The sequence below is a fragment of the Neolamprologus multifasciatus genome, chromosome 6, assembly GCF_963576455.1.
Source record: "Neolamprologus multifasciatus chromosome 6, fNeoMul1.2, whole genome shotgun sequence".
In the NCBI taxonomy this organism is placed as follows: Eukaryota; Metazoa; Chordata; class Actinopteri; order Cichliformes; family Cichlidae; genus Neolamprologus; species Neolamprologus multifasciatus.
Window position 1 is genome coordinate 13,922,401 of NC_140444.1, and position 23,737 is coordinate 13,946,137.

General features: G+C 39.2%; 1 protein-coding gene across 3 annotated transcripts in view; it reads right to left on the reverse strand.

The window, feature by feature from the left end:
- Positions 1–23,737, reverse strand: part of prkcaa (protein kinase C, alpha, a) — a 136,888-nt gene that overhangs the window by 38,263 nt on the left and 74,888 nt on the right. The window contains exons 4-9 of one of the 3 annotated variants that reach the window (XM_085161649.1): positions 19,863–19,974; positions 18,663–18,791; positions 5,232–5,388; positions 4,914–5,048; positions 4,312–4,405; positions 1,511–1,540 (exon numbers count right to left, since the gene is read on the reverse strand). In XM_085161649.1, the coding sequence (XP_085017775.1) occupies positions 1,511–1,540; positions 4,312–4,405; positions 4,914–5,048; positions 5,232–5,388; positions 18,663–18,791; positions 19,863–19,974 (657 nt within the window). Of the gene's footprint in view, positions 1–1,510; positions 1,541–2,661; positions 2,689–4,311; positions 4,406–4,913; positions 5,049–5,231; positions 5,389–18,662; positions 18,792–19,862; positions 19,975–23,737 lie in introns of all 3 variants that reach the window. The other 2 variants (XM_085161650.1, XM_085161651.1) reach the window with 2 other exon arrangements.

The following is a 23,737-nucleotide window of genomic DNA, read 5'->3' on the forward strand; positions in this document are numbered from 1 at the left end:
AAGGTTGGGAAATAGGAAGATGGTTGGAGGACGGTCTTGTTCAAACTGATGGAATTACGAATGCAGAAAGTACTGTTAGAGTTTGACTCACCATCTGGCAACGGCTTCATTTTTTAATAAAGCAATGATCCTAAACACACTGCCAAAGCAGTAAAAGACAAACCTGGATAGAAATGCATACAATAATGGTCTACTATTAGTTATGGATTAGTCTCCCCAGAGCCCAGACCTCAGCACTACTGCAGCAGTGTGGGATCATCTTGACAGATAGCAAAACAAAAGAATATCCAAAGAAAGGCTTTGAATGTCCTTCGAGAAGTCTGGAGAACTATTCCTGAAGACGACTTATAGAAATTACATAAACAAAAGTTTGCAGAAGAGTGTTCAGGCTGTGTTGAAGCAAAAACTGACTGTGTTGCTTTTTATATTCATGTATTATCCATGTTTCAATAAATCCCTGCATCTATTTCCCATTTTTCTTGCAAAATATATAGAAATGAAGATTGACTTGAGCTTTTCACACAGTACTGTAACATATTTTAACCAGACATAGCATCCACAAAGCTAGGCATAGAAATTTTATTTTAAGTATTAAATCATTAAGATCAGTGATCAAAGTAAAACCTAAAAAAACAGCATTTAAAATCTCTACATTGAAATCAGACCTTAAAACGCTCGATTTCTACGTGGCTGCTGTTGCACCGAAGGAAAGGATGCCACCACGTGGCTTCAACATTCACATGCATGTCCAGTGTAAAATATATCTCTAATTTTGACCTGTAAAAATACAAAAACATTCTCGTCTTTGCACCTCTTCATGCCAAGTCATGCTCAATCTTTCAGCAGTGCAAATGCTTCAAGACACTACAGTGCACTATGCTGAAAAATACACTACTGTGGCAGTCTGAACACTAAAAACAATCTGACGAAGCGTCCCGCTTCATATCTTTCTCTAAGCAGAAAACACACCTCACACCGGCTTCATATTCACTCTTAGCCAAGGCAAAAATCATGCTCTCCCCAACATCCTAGTGATTACCTAAATCTTCATGCTGCACAAAGAAGTTTGTTTTCTTCTGCTACAGGAGATAAATCTTCTTTTATATTTCCCAGTGAAGCATAAGAATATACTATATACATGAAACAGGAAGACCAACTTGTGTGGGGCTGAAAGGTTTCCAGGCCATTACAATATCGTTCCTCTTAAAAAACAGGAAAACAGGAAGAACCTAGTGTTATCCCACACCATAGATACCTATATGATAAATTCACCCATTTATCTCTATAACATTCAAATAAAATTCACTGAATATTAAAATACTTTCTAGCAGCGCTGAGCAGCTGCAGTTTGGTTAATGAAAGCTACCGTTGCCTGCTCTTAAACTAGGAGAGCAGTAAAAAAGCTGAGCAGACCGCACCAGATCACAGCACACCTGTAAGCTTTAGCCACAGAAACAAGCCTGGCCGGGCCAAGCAAGCAGCAGCCTTACTTCCTTCCTTTTAGACGCACCTGATCAGAGTCTTCCACAACTGCTTGGTCCTGAAACCACAGGAAAAAGGGAGCCAAAAGGTCTAACTCACTTAGTACACTTGTGTACAGGCGCACACCACAACAGCTGACTTGTATGGACAGGTAGTTGAGGGCCAATAGTGAGGCTCGTACACGCAGACAAACACAGAGAATATGAATGAAGATACAGCATTCATAATATGACACTAAATCATGTGGTCGAGCCTTTCGATAAGCAAACTTAGTCCACGGGGCTCCAGTTAGAGTTTACAGACATGTACAAGTTCAAAATTGCAGCTTCACAGAAAGAATCAGCGAGAAAAGTCCAAAAAATTACCTGATCTCTATTATATTTCTGATAAAGCAGTCACCCCAGAGGTGACTTCATGAATTATGTTTTAAAAACAGCTTTTGATTTAACCATGGAGACTAAAAAACATTAAGGTGAGAGGGATAAGTGCTTATACACACACACAGACACACATACAAGAGCAGGAACAATTACCCGCCATGTACTCAGTTCAATGCTGACATCTAGTGTTTGCATCTGGTTTATTTCTCTATTCATACAGTATATCAAATATGCAATATTTCCATCCATGTAGTTATGCCTTAGACTGAAGTTTATCTAGGTTTACACTGAGATGTTTGCAGGTTCAAGAAGCAGACACTTACAGACAAATGTTCAGCTGTGAGATGAGAAAAGTAACTAACTACGGGTTATACTTCAGTAGACATCGACATAAGCACACAACATGAAGCGTACACAGACAAGACGGGTGCACAACACAAAGACGCACATGCAGACAAATGTATAGCTATGAACTGTAAGCAGTAAATCAGGATTTACTAACAATCCTTTGTCAAACTCTGAGAAAATGCGAGCCGTGAAAATGAGGAAGAGCTGTACTTTCACAAAAATGGGGAGTATTTCATTCATTTATTAAATTATCATTTTTTGATTTGAATGTTTTTTTTTTTACCCAAGCCAAAATGTACAAATTGTTAGTAAACTGGATCAATTTGTAGTAGCGCGGCACCACATACAAATGATCAGAGACGAGGAGAAGTGGAGGAACATGTCACCACAGCAAGACGAGACAAAAGAGGAGAAGGAGAGGAGAGAAGGGTCGAGGAGCGGAGAGGGCTACCTTTAGATTAAAATTAATTTGGCAGTCCTGAGAGCAGGGGCAAGACGTGGAGAAAGGAAGAGAGAAACTCTTGCATTAAATATGACACTGTGACATAGGGTGAAGAAGCATTTGTACAGTGTAAGTCTCACCAAGCACACAGGAGGGAGCAGGAAGCTAAGGGAAAAAAGGGAGAGAACCACAGAGGGGTTTATGAAGAGGGGAGAGAAGGGAGAGGAGTTCTCAGGCCATAAAAAAAACTCTAAAAAAACATTCATTAAAGTCAAGTGGATGAAACATTACATCTACAGATGCCAGACAATTACTTCGGAGCTCCATGAGAGAGATATGATGACTGCACTGGGCTTCTCTTAAAGGCAATTTAAACGATGTGAAAAACTAGAACAAAGTTGAAAATACCTGTTCTGTTTATGCACTGCACATTTGCACAGTACACTACTGTAGTTTCTGTGTGTGAGAGAAAAATCACCACATTTTTGTGTCACGCACTGTGAGGAACATGCTCGCTGCTGGTCTTTGTTCCTGTTATTGAGACAAACGCAACACAACTGCACTGTCACCCTCTCTGACTTCAGGCCAAATGTGTTTTCTTCACCTCTTTTCTCTCTTTTTTTATCATCATCACTTTTTTCTCATTGCCTGGATGTATTTCAGAATCTATTTCTGTTACTGTGTCATTACACAGGGCAGCTTCTCCTTTAATGTAATGAAAGCTGAACAGGAAATGATTTTTATGGCAAAGCTTACTTTAATATGGAAAACGTGTTTCTAAGTGTTTCCATATACTTAAAAATATGCACACATATATAAAACTCCAGACAATGATCGAGCTTCATATTGAATACAGATTAACGAGCATGAGGTTTGTTTGCTTTTTTCGGTCAGCTAAAAATTGGCTGTCAGTCCCAGACGTGACCTTTCCCAGCCCAACTTTCTATTCTTTCTCATTCTATCCACCCCCTTTATTCTCAACCATGTGTCGCAGAAAGGTCGTTGAAAGTAACCTTAAACACATCTTCTAGAGACCTGGGCTTTCATTGCACACTGTGACACAGAATACCAGGTGAAATAATTCACTCCAAGAAGGCCAGACACACACAGGTTCGAACAAAAAGAACATGAAATTGTATCAAATAACATCTTTTTTTTTAAACACAATGTGTGCTTAAACATTACTGCAAAGTAGGAGGAGCTGATTATTCTCCTCATCCTTTTAACGTGTTACGGAGAACAGTCACAAGTCTCCCTGATGAATGTGCAATATAAACACCTGTTTGTAAGCAGCAGTCCCCTGCTTATTTATTCACTCTATATTACTAAAGCTGACCCCCCTTTCTGTTTGGTTCTGGCTGGAATGTAATAACAACAATTATCCACAAACACGCAAAAAATGTAAAGTAGAAGTGAAGCCTCAGAATTCAAAGAGGGCACGCCAAGGAGCTCTGTGAAAGCTGCAGCTGTCACACGGTTATCTGCAGTCCAGGAGAGCATGTGACAGTTCGATAATTCTGCTGGACAGGGTGGCAGGATCAGATCGATCCACCTCAGTCTGAAGCGTGTAATAAATGCTTCTGTCTTTGTGCCATGCAGTTTGAAGATACTGCAAAAGAAAAGATCGCGCAGCTTTGATTATGTTAATACAATCCTCACCTCAAATTTCTGCCTCAGTTCCTCATTACCATCATCCTCCTCTGAGATGGGAACATTGTAGTACTCCCCCTCTTCCTGGCACAATAACTTATACCTGAGAGGAGAGACATGACATGACAGGAAGTGAGGGGAAGAAACAAAGACAAAGAAGATGGTCGTAAAGAGAAACACGGACAGAAATGTTGTGAGATTAAAAAAACTGGCAATTTCTTTTATCTGCCTTCCCCTCCTTCTGTTACCTTTCTACTCTTTCAGTGACTTGATCTACTTGGCGTGGATATAGCTGGCAATAAGCCAACAGTCTTAACAATTATCAATTAAAGGTAATAAAGAAATGTCAAGCTTATCCAAGCATTCTGTTTACATCAGAGGATGTTGTGTTTGTTAAAACCTGGATGAAAGCTGTGATATAAGGCATTTACTTGGTACCAACTGATGAGAGCTTAAACTACTGATATTTACTACTTAAGATGTGTAAATACAAACAGTAATATAAAAGTTATTAATATGTCAATATCTTTTGTTACATCAATCAATACTCTGTCATTCTAAACTATAAATACAGATCAACAGTAACTGGGCATTCAACAAGTCAGCATTACCATCCACAGACTGGAGCCTTCATGAGCTCTGACACGCCAAAGGAAAGGGCTCCCATGAAGTCATTCCTCGTGGTCCGATCCCAGTCCCACACTTCTACTGATAGTCTGCGGTCTTTATCTGTATTCCTCAGCTTGCTGTACAGCAAATTATGGTTAATAAAAAATAACACATTTGCTTACAGAGTCGTTTTTAATACTAGTGCTTTAAACATTAAATACATTTTGCTTTTTTTCCCCCTTATCCTCTGTTAATTTATAATCTGTGCCATACTACAGCCTAGAGTGGGCCAGAGGCTGAAGATGGACCAATGTACTCACAAAGTGAACGTCTCGTTCCATTTGGGGTTGAGGCTGGAGCGGATCGTTTTGGTCTTCTGCTTGGTCTCATTTTTGGGATCTGGTACGATCTTGAGCTTCACATATGGATCAGACAGGCCATTGGGGTCCATGGGAATGAGGTTTCTGGCTTCAGTCACTGAAAACAATGAAGGATACAAACAAAAGATTGACACATCTGTCCATCCATCCGTCTTATGTGTCAGTGTGTGAATGTGTGGATGACTGAATGTGTAAAGCGCTTTGGGGTCCTTAGGGACTAGTAAAGCGCTATACAAATACAGGCCATTTACCATTTATTCCACTTATTCAGGGTTGCAGGGGGACAGGAGCCTATCCCAGCTTTCACAGGGCACTAGGTGGAATACAGCCCTCTAGTGTGGGGTTAACACAAAGACACAGATAGCCAGTCACACCTACAGCCAGTTTAGAATCACCGATTAACCTAACCCCATGCAAGCACAGGAAGGTCCCAGCTGGTTGATGGATTTGAACCCAGGACCTTTATCATGTGAGGCTAACAGTGCTAACCACTGCACAGTACTGGCGTATCACGTTTTTTAAAGACCAAGTAAAATATATAAATAAAACCTATATAAGTTTAGCATAAGTGCAACCTAGTATCCATCCAATATTCATTAATATTTCCTTTCATATGTAGCTTGATAACAACAGTACAAACTGCCCTGAGCATAAGGAACAGTTGCTCTCATTTAATCAACAGGTGAACACCTGCAGATCAACCAGCGAGGTGCAGCCTGTGAGGATTATTTATGGATCCGAGCCATAATGGGAGCAAATGCAGGAAGTGTTATGAGAACGGTGATTCTAATTTGCAAACTGTGTCATGCTTAAGTGGGCGAAGGTTCTCTTCTCTCCCTTCTGTATTTAGCTGTTCGGTAAACAAGGGCACACCAGAGACATTAGTACTCCATTAGCTTTGAGCATTGGAGCACTGCCAGATCTGGGCTGCAGTACAGTGCACACACAGACTCACATGCTCACATAAATATACACCTCCCTGCACACAATCAGATGTACACAGAGTATGTTTATCGACACACAATGTATCTAGCGTCCCCGCAGAGATAGGGATGGATGCCTGCCTGCTTTGTTAAACCTCATACCCTGGAGATTGGAGTTGTCTCCCCATGTGGCCCTGTCAGTCACACTGCAACCGTGGGCTGACAAAGCTAAATGATCTTTGACCTGGAAAAGAAGGCGCTAAGCCAGTGTGTTAAGAATGCAAAACAGAACTGCTAAACCCGGTGTTTTAACTCTGAATGTTATACAGATTGGCAGGATTAGGAGGGATAAATGAGTAAAATCAATAAGGGATTGACACTGTTGGGTTAGTATAGCAGCTGTTGCAAACGTCGAGATGCTCCAAGAAGAGGGTAAAAACACAGCACAATTTTCCAGTGGACTTTTACAGAATAAACCACATTGTGCACAATCACAACAGACTCAAAAGGATCTTTGAAAAGAGTATATAACACTTCAATGATGGTGTATTGTATTCTCAGCACCTGTGGTGGAGCATTTGGGCGCCGAGTGATGATAATGGGGTGTGAAGTTTGATGAGTGATGAGCAAGCTGCTGTAGAACATGCAGGGAGATAGAGCACACTTCACAAGAGCGTCAGACGTTTCCAGGAGAAACTTGAGGTGTGGGAAGATATTGAGTGATCCTAAACTGGCAACCTTCGGCTTCCTCAGAAATCCAGTCAAGATGCGTTGAATAAGTATCTTCAAAGAACATCTTTGCTATTGAGTGCATCTAATATAGATGCAGTAGAATTGCAGTCTGTAGGTAAACCTCTATTTCAATTTCTTTTCATTTCTTGAACAGAAGAAAATGCAATGAAAATGAATACATCTCTTCTTCTTCCTGACATAATAGCTGGTGGGCACTGTAGCCCTAAAAGAGCAGCAGCTCTAACTGCTATAAAAATGGTTGTAGTCTCAGACCTGAATTCACATGGGCTATTTTTACAATGACAAAAACAGAATAGAAGAAAAGTGCTAGTGTAACTCTATAAGACCGATTTAAGTGCTGTGCGAACCTACAATTGTAGTCCAGTGAATGGTTATGCACTGATTGCACTTCTTATATTCAAGTGAAGTTGAATTTAATATCTGCTGCAAGCTGAACTTCTACACCAGACTTTTTTTCAATCCTTAGACGGTAAAGGTCATGTTTTGAATATTTCATATTCTGGCCTTATGTATGCCAAGACCTGGGACCAAAAGACATTCTGTAAAGCATATAAAATATAAAACTTCTTTATGCTTGTGAGCTTGAATAGTTTGGTAATTTGGTTGAAATATAAATCATTGTGTTAGCTACTCTTCTGATCAGGCATATTTCTTTTTATGCTAACCACAAATTTCAACCAAGAAATTTAACTAACAAAGTGTGTGTGTGTGTGTGGGGGGGGGGGGGGGGGGGGGATATTTAATATTTGTATATGTGAGAAACTGTGTGTCTGAATTTTAGCTCTGCTTTGTCCACAACATTATAGGTTTACACACTACTTATACGAACAAGTACCTGAAGTGTCCCCGACAGCCATTGCAAAACTGTACTTCCAGTCCTGACCAGTAGGGGGCATTCTAGACTGTCTAATTGAGCTTTGCAGGCACAGAGCTCACACACACACACACAACTGTGTGCCACAAAACAAACCAGATATGTGAGTAGTCTTAATTTCTGAGTGAGTTTTTTGCTGAGTTGTAGAAAGCTGTTAGTTAAAGGGGAACTACATTTGAAATACCAAATATCAAATATATAAACACCTTTGTTTTTTTACACCCCTGGATAGGCCTCCATCTGTAAAATGTTGCATTTTATATAATCTTAGTATGATTTTGCATCTTCTAGTTGTCTCTTTTCTCATACGATGAGTCTGTTTTCTCTGCCTCAGCTGGATTTCATTATTGATTTTCTCAGTCGCACTGTTAGAAAACTTGCTGCACACTAAACGCTAGACGACTACTTATGAAACAGACTCGACCTACTTGGGCCAAATAGCTGTGATAGTTTTTGTTGTTGTTGTTGTGTAAGTCCAAGTGAGCTGAAAACTGCATCTGCGCGCAAATATGCATGTTTCCTTTCAAAAACCAGTTCTGTCCATTTCTGTTCTACAGACCGTAACAAAACCAAGAGCACAAAAAACAGATAAGAAAAACCAAACAAGCAACAACTGATGTGATGAAAAGCAGAGCCATATGTTCAAATGGTGTGGAGGGAGTGTGCACATGCTGAGAGGAGGGAGTTGAGGCAGGACACCGACAAACACACTGGGAATACCAATGACATGACTCCTGGGAGTCTAGCAGCACAAATCCCGGAGCAACAAAGTTCAGCTGTTTTCCGAGGTCCGGAGAGACACTGAAGGAAGGAGAAAGTCTGTGTGTGCATTTATGCATTAATAGGACAGAAGCAAGCTGCACAAGATGATTTAAAGCAACGGTTTCCCTGCAATCAGGAAAACCTCCTCCAGAACTCTAACCAAATTTTCATTCATGACTGTTTGTCAGCAACTGTTTGTTTCAGAAAAACGAAGCTTTAGGTAAGGAGCCAGAACAACTAAACTTACAATGCAAACAATAAAAAAAAAGGACTATTTTTTTTTTTGTTATATACATTCATCATTACGTTATCCATGGCTTCAGTTCTGCCCATTTTTTTAAAATATCCATATAAGGCACTATTAAGACTTTTGCCTACTCTGGATCCACTGGATGCAATTACTGTTAGTGTATGCTGTAATATTAGCGAAAAAGGAAACGTGAGATCAATAGAAACACAGACAAAAGTCGCCACTAAGTTTGGTTTCTTAGCCTGCTGACTTTCCATGCTTGTAAACAAAACTTTTGACTCTAATTAGTTTCTATCCCTATCGCAAGGATTCAAAGACAGACAGGAAACAGCAGGGAAGTGAAGAGAGACCGCTGCAAACTGTAAACAGCTGCTTCTACTTGCCTCTTCTTGCTGATTTTGAGTGATTACTGTAAATGCTCTGATTACAGTATTGAAATAAATAACGCATTGTTTGTGATGACAGCTTAGTCTAGTTTAGCTTAGCTTTAATCTGGCACAACGGTGTTGGCCCAAATTTGATTTTTGATCTGTTCGGTTGCTGTGTTTTTTTTAATCCCCCAGAACCGCTGGAACAGCACTATCTCCACGATCTACAAAGCTATGATTGACAAATAAAGAGCGTATTATAAGAGAGTGTGCATGGATATGACAACAACCCAATATTATGCTGTGGTAAGCCACAGTCTTTCAAGTCTTTATTTACTTTGCGAAGCCATCTACAGAGACGCACAGAGCCTCGTCTTTGGCTGAAGCAGGATGACCCGACTTTAAAAATTAGGCCAGCCATGTTTGTTCTTCACCTCCTTGTGTAAACACTGTGTGCAAACCCTCCCTGAGCAAATGTGCCTTAAGTGTGTCTAACTCTGTACCTTGAAAGCCTGGTATTTACAAAGTGGCCTGAAAAAAATTTAATGTAATCTTGCACATAAATTTGAATGCCTGTGCTTGTTACTACTTTGATGAGTGAGGATATTATCTCAGCGAATGCAATGCATTTATTAAAACTTGAAAACATAATGGGCGCTAAAAGAGCTGTGAAGTTCGTTTCAAATGATAATATATTCATCGTACTGTTCAGATTGTGCATATCTTCATTACAAGGACATAGCTGTACAGCCAAAGAGCTCACTGCACAATCTTCAGGCAGGAGACACTGCTGGCCCAGTGGCCAACACCCTGCAGTGGAAAAACGCTGGCAACGCTAGCATCACAAGTGCTGTCAGCTGCTCCGTCTTAGCTCTGATTCACTGGGAAAGTTTAATAGCGGGATTTTAAAGTAAATTTTCTTTTGGCAAGAACTCGTTGGGTTTTCTGCAGAATGACTCAGACACTACAAAGAAATGGAAATTACTCGGAGAAAATGCTGCAGAGTGGATGCAGCTTGTCGTTGGGCAGTTCTGGCGTAACCTCCGCCAGAACTCAGACAGAGCTTTGAGCCGACTCTAACTGTGCCTTCCAGCAAGGCCTCTTTGGATTCAGAGAGTAAAGACTTGTGTTTAATAATTTCAAATGAACAAGTGAGGATGAACACTTTAACCAGAAAGGACTTTTATTTTGACATTTTACTAATTAATTGAGTTTGATCACTGGGAAGAAAAGGTAAGAAAAGGGATGTACTACAAAACTGATGGAACACTGTGCAGACTATATTGGCAAACGAATATCCAAAATGTGACAGGAAAACTTTTAGAAACCATCAGTGTGCACAAAACTGCATAGTGACTATCACTATAAGCTATCACAAATACACTGGGTCACTTCATGTCTCCTTGGCAACTTTACCATGAACCCAGAAACCACATACATGCTTAAATAATTTGTATTTTCCTTTATGGTTGAAGGGCCAATGCATTTTAGCAGTACTGTCAGGATCACATTTGAACCTTACGCTGTCTATTTTTGGCAAGCATTATCAGGATTGAGAAAACCACAAAAGCAGCAACAGGAAAAGAAAAGTGCAAAAGCAACTGCAGCTCCATCAGCTAGAAGACGTTAACAACATCGAGGGTGAATTTTCTTTCTCGATTACTGTAAAGTGTAACTACACCTCCAAGGTTCAACAGTCAAATCTGGCTTCACTGATCCACCCACATCTATAGCCTCCGCTGCCAATCTGACCTACACACACCTACAATGCACCTACATGTAAACTCCTACAGCAGGTATAATGTAACAACTAGCAGAGGCACATTCGAAGAAAGGAGGCAAAAAAGTCTAATGGGAAAGTTAAAGCAAAGATAAAAGTAAGGTGAGAGGGGTGGTGAATGATGCTAGTTTGAAGAATTGGGTAAGTCAACATGGGAACCAAACTGAAATGTAATAATTACCCAGAGTTAAGCTTGTGCTGTCTCTGTAGAGTAAATATCTGCTTTTATATTTGAAAGACTAAGAATGTCTAATGTACTGTTGCTCATTACTGGCATTCAAAGGAGCTTGCAAAGAAAAGCGTCTGGACTTCTTTAAGTTACTTGAAGACATTTCACCTCTCATCCGAGAAGCTTCTTCAGTTCTAAGGTCAAATGGTGGGGAGTCCCAGATATAAACCTAGTGGGAGTATCCCCCCACAGAGGGACAAAAGGACCCCCTGATGATCCTCTAATCGCCTGAGCCAAGGTGTGGAACTGGGTGTGGGTCCCAATCAGCCAGAGTTTCAGGTGAGCTCATTGTGAAACCTGGCCCCACCTTATCATGCGAATTCCTGAGGTCAGATGGCCCAGGATGTGAGTGGGCATTAAGGCGTCTGGGAAGGGATCTCAAAACTGGATTATAGATGGCAGAGAGTTGGTGTCGTAAACCACCGCCTCTGTTCAAAGATGGTCGCTCACAGTGAACATAGATGGCTTCTTTCACTCCTCTTTCAAACCTCCTCTCCCCACCATTTGACCTTAGAACTGAAGAAGCTTCTCGGATGAGAGGTGAAACGTCTTCAAGTAACTTAAAGAAGTCCAGACGCTTTTCTTTGCAAGCTCCTTTGACTACGATGACCTGGATGACTGAGAACCTTCACAGACACATTACTGCCATTCTTTCCTTACATCTACTGACTAACTGACCCCTACAAGACCAAAACTAAGGACACACCTGTTTGAATGCAATTTGTATTATTAATTTAATGTTTCCAGGGATGTAATCAGTAATCAGGTTACTCATATGTGATTCATAACTATCAGGTTATGAGACAGTCGGCCTCTGCAGAACATCCTCCTACAGTCTGTCTGGAGTCTCCTCTCAGTGTCAGCTATTTACTGCAGTGTGAGCAGTGTTTTGAACAATGTATGGGCTGCATTATGTATACTTATATATGTATTATGTGTATCAGTAGCAAACTAACAGGAGAAGATTAGGAGCAATCCTCAAACAAAACGCCAACTAGTAGGAGTATCTTAAAGTCTGGCAAAAGTATGAAGGGAAACCCTGTGAGTTTCAGTATTTTATATACTGCTTAGATTGATAGATGTAATGATAAGAGGGAAGCCAATTTTTAGTCACTGACTGAGTTATTATGATCGCAGCGGGTAAAAGTACATATTGTTGAAGGATGAAATAAGGTTAAGCGTCCCCAAGTGATACTTCTGAGTCAATTTGCTAAGCCTGAACCGAGTTTGACCCCATTCATTTGTTACATTCGTGCACAGTAAACAAGCAGAAAAATGAACGGACGGCAAAGGGCTCTCTACCAAAAGACTCCAACTCTGGAAAAATTTGCAGAGAATCAATGAACAATAAGGTTGCTGAAAGAAAAAAAAAATAGGAGGGTTGTTGTTGTCTCAGAGCCAACTAACAGAGGGGAGCTATGTGCAGGAATAAGAGGCAGAAAACAAGGTCAGTGGGTTATCTCTGTCCTTCACCAGAGAAACAGATCTCGTTTTGTCTTCCTTACCATATCCCTTTCTCTATTTTGCTCCAACTGACAAAACACACTCGAACAGCTCATGCATGTTTCTGCAAACTGCACAAACACCTCTCGCTGGTATGAAATGACTCATTTTATTCTTCTTATTATTCATATTGTTATTATTACTGAGGTTTATGTGTGACTTTATTCATCTGCTTAAAGCGCAGCTGCTTCCCTTGGCATCTATGCCACTTCCTGTTGAACATTTTGGCTCCGGCCAGTTGGGGAATTTCAAGGAAATTGGAGAAACTCTTCAATCACAGCACACTGTGTAAGAACTCTAACACTAATCATTATCCACTCACAGGAAATCAAGTTTTCCTTCTCCACTTAAAGGCACCATCGCACGCTACTAATTCCGCCCATTCCAACTCTAGTCATGTTTTACAGGTGAGAGCATTTTTAACCAAGCTGCTGATTTGTGGGGCAAATGTATATGAAAAAGCAAAAACTGTGAACACACACAGCTGCATCTATTTTAAAAAAAGGCCTCTAACCAAATACCCTCATTTGAATCAAGGGATCTAGGGAAATATGTTGTGTATATTAAGAACAATAGAACGATTCTGACCTCCTCGCAATTACAGGAAAAAGAAAAAGAGAGAAAAAAGTGTAACAAAAAAGGTATTTTTGCACTTTCAAGCAGCTCGTACCTCACATATATCTAATAAATCTTTACAATTTCTGTCAGACATCAGGTGACTATGGATTTCAAAGTTTGTATGTAAGTTTGTTATGTACTCAACTTCTATCTATAAAATGTACTTTCCAAAATCTCTACAACCTTTTTCTGCGTTTAACAACAATGTAGGGAATTTGTTTTATGAAGCTTTCAGAAGATTTACCTACTACCTACACACCAGTCTGTAAACACTCATATTTCTGTGTGGAATGATGCATGTGAAAATGATGTGGACTTTATTGTTCCCAGCTATCTGCTACACCTTCTCTGTAAACTTTTTGACTGGCTGTAACAGAACTCTGTTTGGCAGGCTGTCTGCGGGGCATCTACAGCAGCTAATGTAATCAGCAATGCAATCTGGCTTGAGTGGGCTGCAGGCTGGTACAGCAGTTCTACAGAAATACACCTACACGCAAACACAAATGCACACGCTAACGCTAACCAGAGAGCACATGCAAATTTGAACTCGCCGAGTCCACATCAGGAATTTGATCGTATGTGCCTCAGAAGGCCGAGAGTCAAATGAAACGCAGCTAGAGGTGATAATCGTGGTTTCCTGTTCCCGATGTAGACACATGCACACTCGTGAGCTCTTAAACGCATGTAAGCTTAAAATTAGCAGGCGTCTTCACACACAGTGCATCTAGTATGTGTGAAAATGTGCGAAACAATCCACCTTTTATTATCTTGAGATACGCTGGCAGTGCAGATTTCAACAAAAATGAAAGAAATACTGGACTAAAATGCTTCTGAAGGAGATGCGGCCAAAAATGCCAGCAGGATATTATTATTATTTCTTGAATTTGGCAACCAGATGAGACTGAATGTGCAAAAGCGAGGAGGAGAGCGAGAAGCATAAGAAGCAGAGCGATCTTGAATGAATAAACCTAATCTTGGTTATTCATGGGTATAGTTGTACTTTATGTTTTATGTCACACTTGAACTCTGTTGAAACATTTAAGAATTTGCATCCAAATGATTAATTACAGTCCTAAAACCCCAACGCTTAACCCAGCAGGTAAGTGTATTACTACTATAAACTGCAATAATTCCACTAATAGTGCCAAAGGTCAGAGCCAGGTATTTGCATTATCTTGCATGAAATTAGTCCACATCAATCATAATCATTGATTTATGTACCAATAAATGACCATCTGTTCCTTTTTCCTTTTTCTATTTTTAGCCAAGGAAAGCAAAACAAAAAAATTAGTACAGTTGTGCTTAGATAACACTTAGATAAGCACAGAAATGATATAACCGTCCAATTAATTTTGTTCCTCACTCAAAACATATTCCCTAACATTTGCACCATTTCCCTGCCAACACTGACCCTGTTTCTAGTGTTAATTTGATAAGTGAATGTCAGTGAAGTTCAGCAGGGACTTGTAATGCACTGACCCCTTTTAGCCAGTTAATTCAGTGATTATGTGTGGCTGCTGTCAACTCCCTGCCATCTCTATTGTTCTAGCTAATGTGCTAATGCATCATTTCAGCCAGGGGATTTACAGCATGCCTTGAAATACAACACAAAATGGGTTCCTACATGACATACACACTGCTGGGTTCTTCTTTTTTTCATTATAAACTGCACAGTTGGGCAACTGTTCACTGTCTACAGTCCACTATTTTATAACCTTTTACATAAAGAGCTGAAAATCAATATTAACCATTCCTTTGCTGTTTTATATTTTTGCACAGAATGGTATAAAAACCTATTTTTTGCTCCCCTTTATTCTTCTACATTTAGCATCATTATTATTAAGCTGGTACAAACTGTCCCTGTTGATAACAGAGTTTTGTTCAGTAATGCACAATTAGGGCCACACATCCCAGAACAGCTGCATACTGAACACTGAAGAATCTGCACAAATGGCAGCATCTAACACCATCTAACAGTGTTCATTTTGTGCCACATTTAGTTGTGAATGTAACAGCAAATACATTTGACAGATTATGTATGAAATTATCTCAGCTTAACTACAGCAGCTGGTCAGACATTATTTGCTCTGAAAGGATTATTTTATGCTGTCTGCAAAAACAACAATTGAAAACTGAAATGATTTGTTATTTATAAACGAAAACACTTCATCTTGTTGTATGCTGTTTATATTTGGAAATTGGCTAGCCCAGTCATGCAAAAGACAAATAAACACATAAATTATATAGAAACTGGAGATTATCTTGTGATAGGATCACTCTAAAAAGCAAAGAGAGAGAAAAATTGGACAGGAGGCCTAAAGTCAGAAGGGGCATCAACCCTTTTGACCCCTTATGTCAGCTTTCTTTACTCAGAACTCATAAGTAAGACTGTAACTGTCTTCAAACCCAGCATTCATTTTGATCACTACTGCACACCTGGATACAAAGTTTAATAACTCTGTCTTTTATGGTTGTGAATTGTCTGTAGTCAGACAGTTATGTATCTGTCTGGTTGGATATACTGTGTTATTATATACTGTGTCAAACACAGACACAGAGAGAAAAGCAGATAGACTGACACAAAATGACACCAGCTGGTAGAAAAAGTAGGAAATAGATTTCGCAGGAAGTCAAAAAACTTTTCTTTTTTTTTTAACAATCTTGTGGTCAATATGATCATCCTGAGTAGGGATGGCAATCCTTGGAATTGTTACTCTGCTTGCATATTAATCCTGCTTATGATTCCACTTACACTTGCACTGCAATCAGCTGATTTCAGTTTGTGTGTTAGTGAAGAAAAATAGATCCGCAGTCTAAAGCGTGAATATTATCAGTGCTTTTATTTTCATAGCAAACACGAGAGCATTATGCATTATGCTGCTAACACAACTATGACTCTTTGCAATCACCTGCACAGAAAGCATGCTAACGCTACGCTAACCAGACAGCATGCTAATGCTAAGCTATCCAAGAGCCCAGAGTTATGTGAAAGCTAAGTGAATGCCGACCCCAGCCCAGCAGTCAGACCCTGAACTTCAACAGGGAACAGAAATCAGGCTACAACCTCCATTTCTACCTGCTCATGTTTCTGCTGTAGAATCACTGAACCGATCGCGTTTAAGTCTCTTTGTGCTGGTTTTTAATTTTGCTCTGTGTTTGGCTTTGTGTTCATACCTAAATACTAAGAGAAAGATCATATGTGTGTTCTCATTACGGTGGGGATTTTTTTTTTAATTTTGCGTAACAACCCCAACACTGATCACAACAAAGAGGGAAAATACCTCCAACATGCACAAACAATTGACCACACAGCATGCAATTAATTTGCATAACTCTAATGTCTTTGATATGCTGCTTAGAGTTGGTGTTGACTCTCAATAAGGAATTGATAAGTGATAATCATAATAGATTTGCTATATTTTAGTAAATTTCCCTCCTTAACCCTGAGACATTTTTTATGTGTAGAGACAATTTACTGCATGGTGTTGAGAGACATGAAACTTTATCCTAAACTGCTGTGACACTAAAAATGATAAAATCTTGAGCTACTCCTCATTTGTCATGCCTCAGTCTTTTCTCCTGTCTGAATGACTTCTTGGCAGACACCCTTCCACTGAGACCATTTATGATGAGCCTTCTGTCAACAATAAATGGATCAACTTAAGAGCCAGATGCATCTCTCAGGTCCTGTCATGTCTTCTGGACTTTTTCTTGTTTCTTAAAAACATGATTTTCAGATATTTAGAGTCTTTGTGTCTGACACATCTTCTTTTTAAATGTTTTTTTCATTCAGTTTTATTTAGATAAATCATAAAAAGTTGCCACGAGCCACTTTATACTGTAAGTAAATATCTTACAATAATTCACAGAAAACTACAACAATCAAACGACCCGCTTTGAGCAAGCACTTGGCGATAGCGGGAGGGAAAAACTCCCTTTTAACAGGAAGAAATCTCCAGCAGAACCAGGCTCAGGGAGGGGCGGTGATCTGCCGTTGAACGGTGGAGGGTGATGTCAGTAAGACGGGACAAACAACACACAGACAAAGACTTTTATCTTTCACTTGTCCAGTTTCCTCAGTTTTTTTAAAGACACACTCCATAACATGCCAGGATATGGCAAGTTTTCAGCTAATAGCTCTTTGGGAATCACCTTGTTGGTGCAGTAATACTGTTTGAAGCCTCTCAAACTGTGTTGTCTTTGGCATTTTTCATAGATTCAACAAAATTAATGAAAACAAATTATGTTCTATGCTGACAAGCTGTTAGAGTCAAGACCTTTGCACAGTACTGTATATTTCTCACATAGCCTTGCTATTTTTTCGCCTGCTAACATAATCAAAACAAATGGCTGCAAGAAACAATTTTCCCTTCAGAAGGTTTATGGAACATGTCATCAATATTATATATATTGCACTAAGGAAATGCTATCAACAATATATCACATCTGTTAATAAGCTTAACAGATGTTTCTTTAAAACCAGATCCATCACCAATAACAGCCAGTGACATGATCATGTAAAGCAGCCTTCAAATGAATAATAGAGAGACATATAATTATAGCGCCATGACCCTGTTCACAAGGAGAACACTCAGATCCTGTCTGTGTGTAATTCTGACCGGACATAAATTAATAAAATCAAGCCTTGAATTTGCTTTGCAGAGACAATTCAGTTACATAGAAAATCCAGCAAACGCAGAGCGAGTCGTGACTGTTTAAAAAAAGTATCAAAACAAGGCCTACGCAGCAGACCACACACCACTGCAGGACTACATATTTGGTTTGGGATTGCCTTCCAAATGTGTCGAAACTGTGAATCGTTTCTTACAGCAGAATGTTAAACAGGAGAAACTTTATCGATCTATGACCCAGAAGCGAGCAGGCTTTTGGCATACTGATAGGCGATAGTCTCAAGGCCAGTTATGTAGCCAGAAGTTCGACACAGTGCGTCGGAAGCAGGCCGAGTTGAGGCAGAATTAATGAGGATGGTTCAATCCAGGTAATGGCAGCGGGAATAGACAGTGAACGTGTGTGTGTGTGTGTGTGTGTGTGTGTGTGTGTGTGTGTGTGTGTGTGTGTGTGTGTGTGTGTGTGAGAAAGTGGGCAATCAGGGATTACTGACAATAAGGGTAAAGTGTTGAAATTGATCCACGCTTACAATTGAACCAGAGCAATAGCGTCTGCAACCATCTATACCCTCATCCCATTTAATGTGGAGTGACACATTAGTATAAATCTGTCGGTTCAGGTACATCCCCTCTGCATTTTAAGCTCATTTCATTAAGAGTCTATGAAGGGTTATGAGGCCTACCTGTGACCTGCAGTTTATCTCCGCTGACCTCACACTTGAGGTAAACACGCCCCCTCCTTTCAGTGTAATCAGTTCCACACAGGCTGGGCACATTCATAACACACTGATTATGGACATTCATATCGCAGGCTGGTGGGACAGAAGAAATATAAGATATCAGAGAAAAGCAAGTTTATACATTATGCATTTGATTCAAATCAATCAAAGGTGACTGAAAAAAGAATGAGAGCTTTCTCAGAATTGACTGACATAAAAAAAGTAATTTTTTTAAGATAAAGATGCAAAAGACATTTTTTGACTTATCTGTACATTATATATATATATATATATATATATATATATATATATATATATATATATATATATATATATATATATATATATATATATAATACAAGATGGACAGCAAAATATATTCCATATTTAAAAATGTTGTTTTTACACATGCAACCTTAATGTCCCATTGGAGTAGGCTAATATAAGAATACCATCTTTACACAATGTTAAATTATGATTTTTTTGAAGAGCAGTTAACAAGGTTATGACCCATATTCATACATGTGTGTCAGTCAGCTGAGCTGTCGTTTCATGGATTGGAAACAGTTGCATGGTGATTGCATCATCACGTCATCAGGTCAGAAGGTGAAAATAAATGAAAACTGGTTGTGGTGCTGACACATTCTTCCTTGGGACTGTTGTATTATTTGTACCTCCCTGGCACAACCTTGTGTTAACAGTGCTTAAAACTACCAAAATGTGTAATCACATTGTGGCGTGACTAGAGGTGTGGCTGATCTGCTAAAATATAATTTCCACATCTCTATTTTTGTACACCCTGGAGCAATCATAACTGCCATTCTGAGTATGTAGCAGATAATGCAGGAGCTCATTAAGGCTTTCAGACGTTAATCCACTAATACAAGATTAAAGGGAAGACAACTAAGGAAGAAATATTAATAAAGACTCAGAAAAGCTTTGATACGAGGCTTATTATGAAAGTACAGCAAACACAGCCGCACAGTGAAGAGAGACAATGTGTAATTTTAATGAGTCAAAGTCAGGAGGAGGGGAACAGATCCCCATATGATATTTTTTGACAAGAGTCATTCTGAAAAAATGGCTTTAAACTACGACATAATCAGTGTAGAGTCACACATGTTCATTTTCTGTTAAACTTTTCCCTTAAACTTAATTACTCACAGTCACACTTCATGCCCTGGTGAATGAGGCCGTAGAGGAGAGAGCCACAGTGATCGCAGAAGGTGGGGCTCCCATAGGTGTGGATCTTGAACTTGTGCTTAGTTCTGGGATCCTGCAAAGACCAAAAGACCAAATCATTTTACTTAAACACTGGGCACAAAGAGTAATTTATCACAGTAAGTATTCAAATCCAGAAAGGTCAATTGCAAATTAAATACTGAAACAAGAATTTGCAGATCCAAAAAGAAATCTACAATTTTAGAGGGAAACCTTTGAATATCTCATTATTTACACTACATATCATCAAAAGAGTCAAAGAATCTGGAGAAATCTCTGTGCGCAAGGGACGAGGTGGAAAATCAGCACACGGATGGCACTGCGTTAAAAAGGCATTCTACGTCATCAATGAAGGACAAAATGAACCTAATACCTCAGAGGAATCACCCAGCAGATAATACGCTGCTGATTCTTAACAGACGGCAATCACTGGTTATTTTATGGTTCAACTGAAGGTGACAAGCCGATCAATTTGCAACAACTTTTTAATAATTTGCTATTGTTAAAGATCAGCTCATAAATTCAAGAGTGCCAATGTAGGAAATACACTGCAGCTGACTCAAATAATTATCCATGACTCTTTACTACAATATAATATTTCTCAAAATAAAATCTACTCCATCTACTCCAATAAAAATATTATGAAGTGTCTGAAAATACGCCATACGGAAGTGTCTTAGGATTTGTTGCTCCTTTGCTAACCTATTAAACTGTTTGTGCACATATGTGTAAGCCTTTCATTTCATTATTATTCTATTAAAATTGCTCATTGTTCCAGGCTCTCCATATGATTATTAGATCACTCAATGTATGAAAGAAATTAGTGTGGAGAATGAGAGTGCACAACTGTGTGTAAGTCTGTGTGTAAGTCTGGAAGAGTATGACTCACATCTCTGTAAAAATTGTAGAACTACTTGTTGGATTTATTATTATTTTTTCCTACATGGAAGACAAACCTCCATACTCAATTCTGCTAGTATTTTCCATTGTATAAAGCAACATAATCTTAGTTGTAGCATGTGCAAATAAACTTTTTTTTTTTTTAAATCAAACTCTAATATTTTCTGCCTAATGTTTCTGACATGCCTTAAATATTGTCATCCACAGCTCCCTGTATGAGTAAGAGTATGAACACTCTTGTAATGTAAGCATTTTACAGGCTGTAAACTGATCTGGCACAGTGTTGCAATGCACAGAGCTACTCACATAGCAGATTCACATTTGCCACGTGATTATATTAACATAACATTAAAGACATAAAACACGTTTAGATAAATTGTACCCAAGTGAAAGGCTTAATTTTGATTTTAGGATAGTGGTGAATGAATGAATTCCATCTATCAATTAAAATGACTCAATGTGATTTGCATCTTTAATGCAATTACAGATACAGTAAGACCCTCAAATGTCACCACTGCATTATATATTATATCATAAAAAATAATGAGCTTATTAACATGCAATATATATAAATATAAACACTGTATGCATTATGACATGTGGCTAGTATTGTAAGGCAGAACTAAAATAACATCCCAGCTATTGTTCTTCATTTGCATTTGTCATTCATGAACACTGGACCGATATTTGCATTTACACATCCCTTCCTACCTTTCAAGTAAATGCAGCATCCATCGTTTTTATCAGAGCCTCATCGACATTCATCCCATTGGTAACCATTGCAAATTTGGGGAAATTTGGATACTCAAATAAGGGAATGTGGAGAACAAAACTTAACATTTATGCAAGCCAAAACAGGCAAATGTGTTGGTAGATAAAAGTAGATAAAAGTAGAGTTGCTACAGGTAAAATAGGCTGAGGAAAATAATGCTACATTTGCAACACTATAAATAGTGGTCAGGTGGAGTGAGCTGACATTACTTAAGGTATCCTTCCTTCAGTCCAGTTCAACTAAGCAGCAAAATGGTATGCGACAATTACAAGTCCATTTCACTTAACATTCCCTTTCAGCACATAAAATACAGCATCAACCTGGAGTGGGCGCAAACTTCTTAAGTAAATATCTGCAGGTGTTAAGTAAAGCATTTTTTCTTTATGTGATCTGTTAAACAAGCAAAAACAGTTGCCTCCCTTTTTCATATATATGTGTACACAGCAGTAAATAGCAAGAGCCCAGTGCAAACATACGCATGATGCATAGGGTAAACATGGCTGGCATATCATCGCTACTGATATAATGTGTAGGGCATGTGATAAGGCACAGATCACTTTAAATATTACAGCAGCATTCGCATACGGTATACAGGGTAGGCTCCCAGTCACTTGCATACATTCATTAATTTCACACATACAACATGAGGCTTCGGAAGTACTCTCTGCAAGAGAGAAATCTGGAAGACTGCCATTTTTCCAAGAACACACAGTGCATCCTGCTCATTCTCAACTTGCGCTTGTCTTGTAAATTCATTTCAGTTAGAAAACCCTTTAAGTGGATTTGGATTAATAACACTATCCAGGCTAGTCTTCATTAGATTTTTTCCCCTGCATCTATTTGAACACTTGCCAATATATATTCCCTGGATGCAGGAAAGCGTCTCTTATCCTATGAGAAAAAGTACCAGTCCTGAGAACATCCCTCCGATTTTTTTCGATCGTGAAAAATATAGCGTCAAACGTAGAACGAATGAAAAGAGCTTGAACCCAGAGAAATAAATCATCAGTAAAAGGAGACGCATGACCCGTATCTCAGCGAGAGCTGACAGTATCGCGCAGTGAGGCGCCACAGTGATCAATGTCATTTCAGTCAGTATAACACTGGCCTCTGGACTAATGCAACAGAGACTCATTCGGGCTCCTCGTGAGATTTCTTTGCCACTTTCTTCCATGTCAGCCTGCTGAGGCTTTACACCATTGCTGGTCTAAGAGAAATGCTTCCTTTTCAGATCTTGCAGAAATCAGCTACACTGCTCTAAGTGCTAAATTTGTGAAGTCATATGTTATTTATCTAAAAATAAATTATGATTTACAGGAAAATTACATGTTGAAGGGTTCATTTTTCCTTGTTTTGTTTTTTTGTTTAACAAATTTATTTATTTTTTTAAATGGAGAATCACATTTTGGGCTTGGATGACTAACTTTGGGGTAACAGCTCACACAAACAGAAAAGTTTACCAACATTTTCATGTGTGAAACAGTCAAGTAAGGAGAAATTAACAATCTATACGGGGGTGTGGAATACAACATATTCAGCATTGAGAGTAAATCTGATACAGGAGCTTTGCAACCTCGACACCATATACTTAGTTACCCCCAACACAATGACTACAGGTCAGTAGTTAGTATGTTAGCCAAGGACACACAAGGATAACAGAGGGGTTGACAGACATGAGTGGAGAGAGTGAAAGAGGGAGAGAGGGAGACTGCACTTGCAGTACTTACTCACATCCACCCACACACAGCTGATCCTGAAGGATAATCCTCTTGTTTTCCCCTTTTGCTTTATTCCCTCATCTACGGCATGAATGAGTGATGGCAACTAGGACAAACATTCAGCTGCACATCAATTGTGTATTTCACATCAGCTTTTCAAAGGGTGAACCATGGCTTAATGCTCCCAGATAATGGAAAACACTCAGAACAAAAAAACAAATAAATACATGTTTGTCCAAGTTAGCACTTTGTACTAGGGAGCTGGCGGCTTAAAGACTGTTTGATGTCCTATATAACTGCATCGGGTCTTTGCAGCTCTATTTCTTGAAAAGTTTAGAGCTGCACTGAATGAAAATGGTCTAAGAAATGGTAAACCAGTGTTAGAGATGGCACGTGTGTAAATGTACAGATGTGTTGCTTACACTGAT